Genomic DNA, 14,276 nt, shown 5'->3' on the forward strand with positions numbered 1-14,276 from the left:
CCACAAGGTGTCACTGTTTGGTGCGGATTTTGACCCAAATCCAACATCGAACCATTTTTCTTCGAAAATACAGCTAGTCAGACTACTGCCACATTCGGGGTTCAGAGAATCCACGACTGAAATAATTGCATCCACAACGTGTCACTGTTTGGTGCTGATTTTGAGCTAGAGCCAACATCGGACCATTTTTCTTTGAAAATACAGCTAGTCAGCCTACTGCCACATTCGGGTTTCAGAGAATCCACGAGTGAAATAATTGCATCCACAAGGTGTCACTGTTTGGTGCGGATTTTGACCCAAATCCAACATCGAACCATTTTTCTTCGAAAATACAGCTAGTCAGACTACTGCCACATTCGGGGTTCAGAGAATCCACGACTGAAATAATTGCATCCACAACGTGTCACTGTTTGGTGCTGATTTTGAGCTAGAGCCAACATCGGACCATTTTTCTTTGAAAATACAGCTAGTCAGCCTACTGCCACATTCGGGTTTCAGAGAATCCACGAGTGAAATAATTGCATCCACAAGGTGTCACTGTTTGGTGCGGATTTTGACCCAAATCCAACATCGAACCATTTTTCTTCGAAAATACAGCTAGTCAGACTACTGCCACATTCGGGGTTCAGAGAATCCACGACTGAAATAATTGCATCCACAACGTGTCACTGTTTGGTGCTGATTTTGAGCTAGAGCCAACATCGGACCATTTTTCTTTGAAAATACAGCTAGTCAGCCTACTGCCACATTCGGGTTTCAGAGAATCCACGAGTGAAATAATTGCATCCACAAGGTGTCACTGTTTGGTGCGGATTTTGACCCAAATCCAACATCGAACCATTTTTCTTCGAAAATACAGCTAGTCAGACTACTGCCACATTCGGGGTTCAGAGAATCCACGACTGAAATAATTGCATCCACAACGTGTCACTGTTTGGTGCTGATTTTGAGCTAGAGCCAACATCGGACCATTTTTCTTTGAAAATACAGCTAGTCAGCCTACTGCCACATTCGGGTTTCAGAGAATCCACGAGTGAAATAATTGCATCCACAAGGTGTCACTGTTTGGTGCGGATTTTGACCCAAATCCAACATCGAACCATTTTTCTTCGAAAATACAGCTAGTCAGACTACTGCCACATTCGGGGTTCAGAGAATCCACGACTGAAATAATTGCATCCACAACGTGTCACTGTTTGGTGCTGATTTTGAGCTAGAGCCAACATCGGACCATTTTTCTTTGAAAATACAGCTAGTCAGCCTACTGCCACATTCGGGTTTCAGAGAATCCACGAGTGAAATAATTGCATCCACAAGGTGTCACTGTTTGGTGCGGATTTTGACCCAAATCCAACATCGAACCATTTTTCTTCGAAAATACAGCTAGTCAGACTACTGCCACATTCGGGGTTCAGAGAATCCACGACTGAAATAATTGCATCCACAACGTGTCACTGTTTGGTGCTGATTTTGAGCTAGAGCCAACATCGGACCATTTTTCTTTGAAAATACAGCTAGTCAGCCTACTGCCACATTCGGGTTTCAGAGAATCCACGAGTGAAATAATTGCATCCACAAGGTGTCACTGTTTGGTGCGGATTTTGACCCAAATCCAACATCGAACCATTTTTCTTCGAAAATACAGCTAGTCAGACTACTGCCACATTCGGGGTTCAGAGAATCCACGACTGAAATAATTGCATCCACAACGTGTCACTGTTTGGTGCTGATTTTGAGCTAGAGCCAACATCGGACCATTTTTCTTTGAAAATACAGCTAGTCAGCCTACTGCCACATTCGGGTTTCAGAGAATCCACGAGTGAAATAATTGCATCCACAAGGTGTCACTGTTTGGTGCGGATTTTGACCCAAATCCAACATCGAACCATTTTTCTTCGAAAATACAGCTAGTCAGACTACTGCCACATTCGGGGTTCAGAGAATCCACGACTGAAATAATTGCATCCACAACGTGTCACTGTTTGGTGCTGATTTTGAGCTAGAGCCAACATCGGACCATTTTTCTTTGAAAATACAGCTAGTCAGCCTACTGCCACATTCGGGTTTCAGAGAATCCACGAGTGAAATAATTGCATCCACAAGGTGTCACTGTTTGGTGCGGATTTTGACCCAAATCCAACATCGAACCATTTTTCTTCGAAAATACAGCTAGTCAGACTACTGCCACATTCGGGGTTCAGAGAATCCACGACTGAAATAATTGCATCCACAACGTGTCACTGTTTGGTGCTGATTTTGAGCTAGAGCCAACATCGGACCATTTTTCTTTGAAAATACAGCTAGTCAGCCTACTGCCACATTCGGGTTTCAGAGAATCCACGAGTGAAATAATTGCATCCACAAGGTGTCACTGTTTGGTGCGGATTTTGACCCAAATCCAACATCGAACCATTTTTCTTCGAAAATACAGCTAGTCAGACTACTGCCACATTCGGGGTTCAGAGAATCCACGACTGAAATAATTGCATCCACAACGTGTCACTGTTTGGTGCTGATTTTGAGCTAGAGCCAACATCGGACCATTTTTCTTTGAAAATACAGCTAGTCAGCCTACTGCCACATTCGGGTTTCAGAGAATCCACGAGTGAAATAATTGCATCCACAAGGTGTCACTGTTTGGTGCGGATTTTGACCCAAATCCAACATCGAACCATTTTTCTTCGAAAATACAGCTAGTCAGACTACTGCCACATTCGGGGTTCAGAGAATCCACGACTGAAATAATTGCATCCACAACGTGTCACTGTTTGGTGCTGATTTTGAGCTAGAGCCAACATCGGACCATTTTTCTTTGAAAATACAGCTAGTCAGCCTACTGCCACATTCGGGTTTCAGAGAATCCACGAGTGAAATAATTGCATCCACAAGGTGTCACTGTTTGGTGCGGATTTTGACCCAAATCCAACATCGAACCATTTTTCTTCGAAAATACAGCTAGTCAGACTACTGCCACATTCGGGGTTCAGAGAATCCACGACTGAAATAATTGCATCCACAACGTGTCACTGTTTGGTGCTGATTTTGAGCTAGAGCCAACATCGGACCATTTTTCTTTGAAAATACAGCTAGTCAGCCTACTGCCACATTCGGGTTTCAGAGAATCCACGAGTGAAATAATTGCATCCACAAGGTGTCACTGTTTGGTGCGGATTTTGACCCAAATCCAACATCGAACCATTTTTCTTCGAAAATACAGCTAGTCAGACTACTGCCACATTCGNTTTTACCATTTTTTTTTACAATTTACAAAATCTTGATTCAGATTAATAAAAACTCAACGTTACTATGTACCAATAACGATTATTATTTAAAGTTGTTTACAAATTCCACATCCTCTTTCATATTTCTGTTTTAAAGCGATGTAATCGAAAAGCCCAACGAAGCCCTTATAAAAGCTGCTATTGTGGGAGATTTGCAAACGGTAAGTGGTTTTTAAATAGATGGATCGCCAGTAGAAGTACTTTCTAAAAGGGCATTTTTCACTGCAGATAAAAAAGGTACATTCCATGGGACATTCCTTAACGACAACGGATTCCTCGGGGCAGACCATCTTACATCACGCTGTGAGAAATAGTCACAAAGAAATTGTGAAATACGTTTTGAGCACAGCTCCAACTTCAATTTTAGAAGCTACCGACAATGCGTAAGTTTAAGTAAAATTTAATATTCAATGTAGCACTAGAGATAACCCCAAATAAAATTGAAGCGGTATTGACAAACTAGTGTGGTATGAAAATAAATAAAATTAAAACAAAAATATTGGTATGGAAGGGAAGAAAACGTAAGGAAGGAGTGAATGTAATTTATGTGGCTACAAACAATCGCAAAGTAACCGGTTATAACGAACTGTCAAACAATAGAACATCGTAAAAAAACAATTGAGTGAAATAATTCGCGTGATGAGGAAGGACAGCAATAGTACTTCGTATTAATGTAAATGCTCAATATAAACGTTTATAACGAGTTTTAATCTCATGTAATGGACACAAATTCTCTAACCAAACTTCGCCGTTTATTATAAGGTATTTTCTCTTCCTTATTTATTACATATCTACGTAAGTAATAATGCGTCACCCTAATCACCCTGTAGACATTTACGATGGCAAAAACTGTCTTCCTTTATTTAGACTCAGAAGTTTCTGGATCTATTAAGATAATGGGCATCTTTACACGAAGGAGAGGCACAACAGATAAGACGTTAAGTAAAAAGGGAAGTAAGCTCAAAGANTAATAAAGTTTAAAGTATCGTTGGTTAAAATTTAATATTAATAAAGATAGCCTTAAATAAAACGGATGCGGTATTGACAAAACAGTATTGTAAAAACAATAATATTGGTACGTAAGGGAAGAAAAAGTAGGAAAAGAGGCATATAAAGATAGGAGACTAAAAATTAGAAGTGGATGATTTTCGGTATCTAGGAAGTCAGATAACTCAGGATGGAAGGAGAAGTCGAGATATAAAACAGAGGATAGTGCAGGGTCGATCACCTTCAACAAAAAGAAGTCACTTCTATGCTCGTGAATGGTTAAATTAGAAATTCGGAAAAAGATTTTTAAAGGTGTATGTCTGGAGCACAGCGCTCTATGGATGCCAAACATGGACAGTGGGCGCAAAGAAAAAGAAAAGATTAGAAGCGTTTCAATTGTGGTGTTACAGGCCAATGATGAGATAGATAAAATTAGAAAGAGGAGGTATTAGAAACCGTAGGAGAACAGAGAGCACTACGGAAGTCAATAAGAAATAGGTGAAATAGGTTGGTAGACACCTTCTCATGCATGAAAGGCTAGTTAGAGTCATATTAGAAGCAGAAATAGACGTAAAGAGGAGTAGATTAGATTACTATTCACAAACAGTTAAGGATTAGGTATGAACAAAATTGCACCATCTTCATACTAGCAAGACGAAAACTAAGACTGAAATAACAAGGCCAAGACCAAAACCAAGACCGGACAAAGAAAGCCAAGACTAAAACACAAATATGTAAGACCAAGACTACGTATGCAAGACTAAACGAAACATTATTACTTCCAGTGGAGTAAGTGATACGTGTTCTTTGTTCCTATGTCTGGATAACTCTTCCAGCTTAAAAGTTTGCTAACCCCTGACCTAGACTATATGACCAAAAAGCTAAAATGTAGTGAGGTTGAGACCTAAGCTAGTTAGACTTGTCTCGTTTATTTCTTTTTCCTTCATCTATTACATTTCTTTAAACAAAATTATTAAGAAATTCTTGTTTCTAAATGCCTAAAAATTGTTCTTGGTATGACTGTATTATTTTCTTTAAATAGATATAAACAGTAGGAAAACCAGTAGTCATGTTTTGTGTGGGACATATTGATCCTCATCGGCTTAATTTTTTGCTTGGGTTGTAACTTCTTGTTTGATAAGTGTGATTGGAATTGGCGCAAGTCAGCCTCTTGCTTGTACCATTTAGGTCTTGCATTGATGATGACGTGACACACCATTCCAGCTTGACATTGTCATTTACGAAATCTGTTGGCAAAATAAATCCAAAATAAGTTTTTACTGTGAAAACATCTACTGAAGAGTATCAGGTTTTCGCCTTTTTGTCTCTTTTCTATCTCCTATCTCCTCGAGTCGAACGTATTGGATATTCTGTCTGGTAATTCATTATTGATAACTACAACCCTGTTGATTTATTAACTTTATCGCTGCTACTCTCTGATTTACAAAAACAAAATCACCCTGTACATTCAAACAAGTACCTAGTTTTAAAGTTGCATTGAACACGTGATAAATTTAGATTCCAAAATGAAATTTCAACACATCAAGCTTCGTGTTGTATTAGGCGTCACTTCTCAAAAGTATCGACATCTTCAATAAAGCTTATTGGATCAATTATGTTAACGTATTCATTACGTGCTTTGTTTTAATTATTAAAATGTAATTAAGTCTCCTTCTAATTGAACGGTTTCTTCTTTCGTCAGTTATTAAAAGTCTAAAATTTCCCGCAAATTTAAATTAAACCTTGTTCTCTTATTCGTTTCGTTTTTGATCTAACATTTCTTCCAGTGACTAAAGTATATCAATCTCAATTTCGTACTAAATAGTGCATTTAAAAAAATCAGTGACACATGAAATAAAGTTGGAGATTGATGCATCTACTGTGAGGGGAATGATAGAAGACACTGATGCAGGGAGAAAGACAAGTTTAACCAGCTGAGCATTTATTACCTCCTGCAAAGTAGAACAAGACGTATGTCTTGTTCTTTATTCCTTTCTTTTCATCCTTAATCTGCACCTGGAGACCATTTTATTGAATCATTTATTCCGTTAGTCTACAGTGACTACAGAGAGAAATAAATTGTCATCAAACAGAGTACCAAAACATTCGGTGAAATACAAAGATGTAGTCAAACTTTTAAAACTTCTTGTAACGAATTCTCTAATACAGGAGTAGCCAACCCAAATGATCTTGGGGGCCACTGTTGAATAAAGTAAAGTGATGTTAACATTGATCCCTTTTTTGGTTTGGTAATTCATTTAATCGTAACCTAAATAAATGGTTACAACTAACATTAAAGGTTGTACTGGTTGTAGGTACTAACAAATTCTAAAAATTGACGAGATCTTTTAATAAAAACCCGAAACGTTGTTGTATTTATACCTTTGACTTGTGCATTTTTGATTAGTCCTAGAAAACAACTCAACCAATTTGGAAATAATAAATAACATTTAATCTAATTATTTTCAAAACCAATCACCGATACCACAAAAATAAAGACTGCACAGAATATTTTTTTATATAATAGTTTTAGAAGAAGTAGCTGATTAATTATAGGTATCTAGGAAGTCAGATAAGTCAGGAGTAGTAAGAATATAAAACAGAGGATAGCGCAGGGCCTTCAATAAAAAGAAGTCACTTCTATGCTCTCGAACGGTTAATTTAGAAATTCGAAAAAGTTAAAGGTGTATGGTTGAAGCGCGGCTCTGTACTGATGCGAAACATGGACAGTGGGCACGGCGGAAAAGAAGAGGTTAGAGGTTATAAATGTGGTGTTTCAGACGAATATTGAGTATACCGTAGATAGAGAAGGTTAGAATTGAAGAAGTATTAGAAAAAATAGTAGAACAGAGGATTCTATGGAAGTCAATAAGAAATAGGCGAGATTTATTGGTAGGACACCTTCTCAGGTATGAAGGTCCAGTCAGAGACATATTAGAGGCAGAAACGGGAGTTAAGAGGGGTACAGCTAGGCCTAGATTAGATTACTGTTCGCAAATAGTTAGGGATGCGGGTTGTTCCAGTTTTAGGGAAATGTGAAGATTAGCTCGGGATAGGAAAGAATGGAGGTACGTGTCCAACCAGTCTTAGAACTGACGACCTTATGATAATGAATAGTTTTAAGTCGCATTAACTGCTAGGTCATGAGCGACTATACATAATTGCATTTACATGGTATTATTACATGATTCAAACCTTTAAATTCTGTCTTACAATGTGAAGTCTCGAAGAAATTCTAGTACATTTTTATGTAGGTAGTTTTAGATTATTCAGGTTCTCAGTAAACGATGTAGTTAAACTATGTTTCCTTCTTTTGTGCACTCAGTCAAGGGTAGTCGTTGATAATGTGTCCCACTGATAGGATGGGGTTCATATTACATTTTGTACATATCGGAAGAAGTTTATTTGTAACTAAGTGTACATGAGTTAGATTAGCATGGCCTATTCGGAGTCTTTGCATGCGTACCTCTTCTTTACGTTTGAGATTTGAATTTGAAAATTTTTCGAAGACATCTATTCTAATCTGCTACAGTTTTCTTAAGGGAATTTTCTAGTCAGATGTTGTTCTATAGGGTTGAACGGAAAGTCATTTCGTTTTTTTTTGTGGAAATGAAAGACAGTTTTCGTATAATAAACAAATACTTTATTAAATTATATATTGACCGTTCTGGTCCAACACCTTTTGCCATCTTTCTGGTAGTAGCATAATTCCACGCTCATAAAATTTTTGGTCTTTGCTGGCAAAAAACTGATCGAGGAGGTTTTTGACCTCCTCATTTGAGGTGAAGGTTTTACCGTCTAAAAAATTTTGGAGTGACCGGAACAAATAATAATCCGATGGTGCCAGGTCTGGAGAATATGGTGGGTGTAGCATTGTATCCCATTCAAGCTGTAAAAGCTTTTGGCGAGTGACCAAACTTGTGTGAGGTCTCGCGTTGTCTTGGTGAAACACTACACCTTTCCTGTTGATTAGTTCTGACCTTTTCTGTTGAAGTGCATCATTCAGTTTGTCCAGCTGATGACAGTAGACTTCCGAATTAATCGTTGTGTTATCCGGTAAAAGCTCAAAAAAAACGATTCCTTTAAAATCCCACCAAACAGACAGCATCACCTTTTTTTGGTGAATATCGGCTTTGGAAATGGTTTGAGCCGGTTCATCTTTTTTGCTCCATGACCTCTTGCGTTTGACGTTGTTGTATACAACCCATTTTTCGTCCCCAGTGATGATGCGCTTCAAAAACGGATCATTTTCGTGACGTTTGAGAAGCGAATCGCAGACGTCAATGCGGCGACACAGATTTCTCTCTGTGAGAACATGGGGAACCCATACATCGAGCTTCGAGGATAATCCCAGGCCTTTCAAGTGGTCATAAACTGTTGAATTTGATAAATTTAACCTCAATCCGATCTCACGTGTTGTTATTCGCCGGTTCACATCAACTAATGCCTTTATCGCGTCTTTATCAGCTTCAACCGGCCTTCCCGAACGTGGTGCATCTTCGACATCAAAATTGCCGGATCGAAATTTAGCGAACCAGTTCTGGCACTGGCGTACTGTCAACACACCTTCTCCATACACATCAGTCAATTTCTTTCTGGCTTGAACAGCATTTTTACCCTTTCTGTAGTAAAACAGTAAGATATGTCGAAAATGCTACTTATCGCTCTCCATATTTAAAAGGGCACCAACCAAAAACTACTGCGTAGAAGTAATTACAATTTTTCGCACACAAGCCTTGCTATATGAGCTCTCAAAGCATATAAAAATTATACGGCTTAAATGTGAAGTTGGGTGCAAAAGAATACAATTAAATCCTCTGTCGGGAAAGAACGAAATGACTTTCCGAACAACCCGATATTTCTCAGTGACATATAGCCAGTAGCGCTTTTTCTTTTGGCAAGTTTGTCTGCTTCGTCGTTTCTATGGATGCCCAGAGTGAGATGGTATCCAAGCTACGATATTTCCATTCCCCGTTCATCAGCTTCCACTATTAGTTGATGAGCTATGTTTCTTACCATTTGATTGATTTGTAAAAAGTTTTGCACTGCGTCAAGCACGTTAAGTGAGTCGCTCAAAATTAATGAAACAATTCTACTAAATACTCGGGATTCGTTTCAGCAAGTAGATATCCATATATTTAAACAGACTTTGTTGGAGCATACGTAATCCTAAAATATAGCATCGTACTACAGATGGCGTTTACCGGGCCATTTGTGGTATTTCCTACTCAAAAATGTTTCTAAAATGGAACGCACTTACATACCTACCATACGTATATTGACTTCCAAATTTATTAAAATTGAGAATACATAATCTAAAACTTTTTTATCGTTACAGGGGCCAGACCGCTCTACATAAAGCCGCTTCTTACAAATGTCGCAACATCTGTTGTATGCTAATCGCGGCTGGAGCTTCTCTGGAAGTGAAAGACCAAAACGGGCTCACCCCCAGGCTTCTGGCCATCCAAGCTAACGATCATGATCTAGGGGCGTACCTCGAAAGTAAGTCATTTATTTTGTTTTCCTATTCTATTTTCGTCTTCTAATATCAAAAATACAACGGGAGTAAATAAATAGGCGGTCTTGGATGTTCTACCTTTAATAGATTAAAAATTATGTTTACGAATTAAGGTTGGTTTAAAAAAAAGCGCGTGTCTTAAATGAATCAGTGTGCTTAGAAGAAATTTTGTATCCCTAAGGAATATCGGATCGGGGTAATAGACGATGTAATTTATAATTCAAAGTTTATTAAGTGGTTTTAGTTAAAATTCGTTCAGATTGAAGCAGCTTGTCCGGTCAATTTGTTAGACATGCATACACAGGGTGTATACTGAGTTTATATTCACGATTAAAATCTTTAAATTTGGATGCTGTCCTACGTTTCACAAATACCTTTAGTGAAAACTCAAATGAGGACAACCTAAACGTAGGGTGATATCCATGGGCGTGACAAGGAGGTGGCAGGTGGAGGTGGAAGGTGTAGATTAACCCCCACCCCCGATGACCTTGAGCTTGAACAAATATATATATGCATGTCGGGCGCGAAAATGACACCGAGCGTCATGGCCTAGAGGTCCAGAACATTGCTTAGAATTCGGGAGGACGCCGGTTCGATTCCGCGTCCGTCTGCCTTGGTCCAATTTTTTCTCTGTGGTTTCCTTGGATCACTTAGGCAAATGCTGGGACAGTAATATTCCACAGATAATCTTTCATTCTCTTCTATCTTCATTTCGTCCGTCTCATCTTTCTTACCCGAACCACAACCCACCCATTCCCACAATTCCTGAAAGTAGGCTGAAGAGGGCCTTCCGCCCTACCTTCCAGCGTAGTCCGGAAGGACTGCCCGCCCACCAGCATTACTGGCTGGTGGGAATGAAACACCCAAAAGTTTTTAAGCGAAAATGACATCTTCGTGGTGTAATTATGCTTTGAAAAATGAAAAAAAGATGACATTATATACCTTCAATAGGCAACATTGGGCAAGAGAGAAAGCAGAGGTTGTAATCTAACCTCAATTAACGTAACCTAACCTCGTGATATTATTCCAACATATCAAGTCGCCTCGGGCGGGCAGGGACCTTAAAAAACTTCACTCTATCATCAATCTACGTAACCAAAGCTCCATAATCATCATGACTATAACTCATAATATATTATTATTACAGCATTACTACCATGAAGTTGTCATTTTCGCACCAAACATAGATACATGTTCAACGTCATCGGGGGTGGGGGGTGAGTCTCCACCTTTGCCTAAATAACATATAAATAATAATGTTTATAATTCAATTATTGTATAGAATATATCTTATTTGCTCCCTCTTCGGTCAAAAGCTGGATACGCCCATGGTGATATCTGTAGAAAATAATTATAATACCTATGCAAAAGTGGTTAGAAGGGTGTACTTTTACAATTTGAAGTATGCATTATCGACGTTGTGGTAGATGGAGATATCTACATGCTTACAGGCTACTGTGAAGTGTTGTGTTATTTATTTTTCAGGTCAAGAACACTTCAGAATGATATCCAATGATCTAGGCTCTGAGGTTTGATATCAATAGCTAAGAATCTCTTTAAATATAAGTACGTTTTTTCTTGCCTTATTAACTAGGCTTCGTATTATACTATACATACATATATACATAATATATATAAAAAATATTATCTTATAAGCATTCACTCCAGTGTGATATTGAATAATTGATGTTTGACTTATGTATGTTCAGTTTCTTCCAATAACGACAATTCACTTCAGTTACCTTAATTATCATTTGTACTATTACTGAATTTATTATAGATAACGTTTTCAATTAAAGAAGTACCCTTGCATGGTGATAAATACCCCTGATTAGTAAGATAGAAACAGATATTTATGTCTCACATTTCTTTTCTGTCATAAAAGTGTCATTTTTTTTACGATACCCTACTCAATAATAGATACTCCTATTACAAACATATTCATTTATTACATAGTTCCTTAATTATTATAGTAAATTTAAAGGTGAACAAATGGGCACTGTGTAGTTCCTTTTTACTCTTTTGTTTTTTTTTTTTAATTATTGGTAATAAGTAATCGTTTTAAAGCAATAATTGTTTAATGCGTACCTATGTAGTTTCATCATTACAAAATTTGCATCGTACCATACAACATTCCGTTTACAAATTGAAAGTTACAATAATAGTTGTTGAATTAATTACTATGTACGTTAATTAAATTCTTTCGTTGCTGATTACAAAACTAACATTATTGATAGAGATAGAGACGGAGCACAATGGAGCATCCTACTGGTTTCACAAATTACTAGCCTAAATTTCACAGTTACATTGAAACACAATAGGATACATTACTTTTGAAAATCTATGAATGGTGATAAATAATGAAATCATACAATAGGATCACGCAACATAATATACTTGTATATTTTTTTAAAACAAATGTAATAATTAAAAAAAAACCTGCCATTTAAACCTGAGCCGGACTGAAGATTTTGGCCCGGGGTGCGATGTAATCAAATGGCCTGGTTTAGAAGGGAAAGTGCACAAATTTTAACAGCACTCGTTTTTAAATAAATTTAAGAAGTTAGGAGGAAATTTGCGTTTGTCTTTGCCTCGGTCTTTGCTCTTGTTTTAAAAATTTATTAAGTTTTTTTTAATTTCTCTTTTTTTTCACATTTTTTGAGTCATTTGGCCCGTGTGCATTTGCACCCCTACAGCCAGTCCGGCCCTGATTTAAACCATCAACAAAACGTTTAGTGAAGTTCCCTTTCCGCCATGGCGTCAGACAAATCCGCTACTTGGTACCGGGAAAACTACATACAAACTCCATAAAATTCATTTTTTTATTAAAACCTAAAGTATTATTCTATATGATGAGTTGATTTCGTAAGTGATCTCAAGTTTTATTTCAAAAACTAACTTCACTATCAGGAACATAATTTAAAGTTTACCCTATTTGAAATATAATCAGGGTACAATTCCCAACCTTAACTTAACCTCTAAGGAGTAAAAAAAATACAACGTGTAATTATTCAACACGCTACTGAAGTGAAACTTCTTCAAACACACAAACATACCGGGATAGGGGTTAAGGAATTGGTTTAATGAAATTATTTGTACACTGTGAGTTTAAATTTTACACTACACATGCCGGAGTTGCCTGTAACGAACGTTGCATTGAAGCGCTCTCACGGCTCAAGCGATCCCTACTACGAACTCGACTACGTGGCCGAGTAGAGGGGGGACATTCGTTGCATGATTTCGTTACATAGCAACTTGCATGAAACGAACTTACCCTACCGTGCGTAAAGAATCTTCACTTTTTGAACTTTCCTACCTACTAGTGATGAGCAAAGAAAGATCAAGATTGACCCAGTCTTGGTATTGGTCTTGGCCTTGCGTATTCGGTCTTGTGTCTTCGTTAAATACTTCTGGTCTTACTCTTGGTCTTCCTAAAATGCTTCTAGTCTTACCCTTGGTCTTGGTCTTGCGAATTAAGTCTTGGTTTTGTCTCTATATTTCAACCGTGTACTACCCAAACATAGGAACAAGTAACACTTGCTCCGAGGACATTCTTGTAAATCCCTTTTTTCAAACAGTGGTAAAGTAAAGTATATTTAGTGTTAAATTCTAGCAAAACAACCTGAAAATTTCAAATGCAAAAAATTTTCTGTTCCACCGGATGTAATAACTTTTCGTCTTGCGTATTTGGTCTTGATCTTCAATAAAGACAGTCTTGGTCTTAGTGGATTTCACAAAACCAAGATTTCAAGACCAAAATCAATTTTACTCATCACTACTACCTAGATTTTGTCTGGTTATGTTTAAATAAAAACCTGAAATCACATTGAAATTTGAAATAAATGTTGATTATTTACCAATGTTTAAGTGAATCTCTATCTTTTTGATTAAAAAGCAAACTTTATTATTGCCTTTTACCTCCTCTAGCAATAAGTTTTTCAAAATTACTGATACCTAAACATATTGTTTCGGCTACAGATCTAATTATATCTTCAAAACAATTGTTATCGTGTTATATATCACATGATATAATATTTAGAATTTTATTAATATGCATCCTATTGTGTGACATACGTTCTTCTGATATCTGACAACAACATTATCCTTTCAGTTGTGCTTTGTTTCAAATTATATATCAAACGATATTAAAAGTTAAAAAGTATTACCATCGAGTACGATATAATTAAGATGGGTTGTATTAATTTTAGTTTTATTACATAAAATCTTACAATTCTTTTGATACATATCATGAGTGTACATTTTATTTACATATAACTGTACAATACTCCTTTAGCAAAACTGCTAACACTAAGTAATATTTTGATTATAAAGTTCGAAATACAGGGTAAAAGTTAATGGTAGCATTGAAAAGTAAAAGCCTGTTGATAATACATCACACATTGAATTTACTTTATCTCATTTGTCTTTTAATTATCATAAATCAACCGAAACAAAAAACCAACCCAATTGAAATTGTTTTCTGTTTACAG

At 37.1% G+C, this 14,276-nt stretch overlaps 1 protein-coding gene across 1 annotated transcript in view; it reads left to right on the forward strand.

Moving 5' to 3' along the window:
* Positions 1-12,246, forward strand: part of LOC108736187 (eye-specific diacylglycerol kinase) — a 275,242-nt gene extending 262,996 nt beyond the window's left edge. Inside the window, exons 16-19 of the mRNA XM_025981393.1 lie at positions 3,379-3,442; positions 3,510-3,664; positions 9,607-9,770; positions 11,272-12,246. Of these exons, the coding sequence (XP_025837178.1) occupies positions 3,379-3,442; positions 3,510-3,664; positions 9,607-9,770; positions 11,272-11,321 (433 nt within the window). The 3' untranslated portion in view covers positions 11,322-12,246. The remainder of the gene's footprint in view (positions 1-3,378; positions 3,443-3,509; positions 3,665-9,606; positions 9,771-11,271) is intronic.
* Positions 12,247-14,276: the final 2,030 nt, after the last annotated feature.

Source organism: Agrilus planipennis, unplaced genomic scaffold, assembly GCF_000699045.2.
Source record: "Agrilus planipennis isolate EAB-ADULT unplaced genomic scaffold, Apla_2.0 scaffold100, whole genome shotgun sequence".
Taxonomy (NCBI): Eukaryota; Metazoa; Arthropoda; class Insecta; order Coleoptera; family Buprestidae; genus Agrilus; species Agrilus planipennis.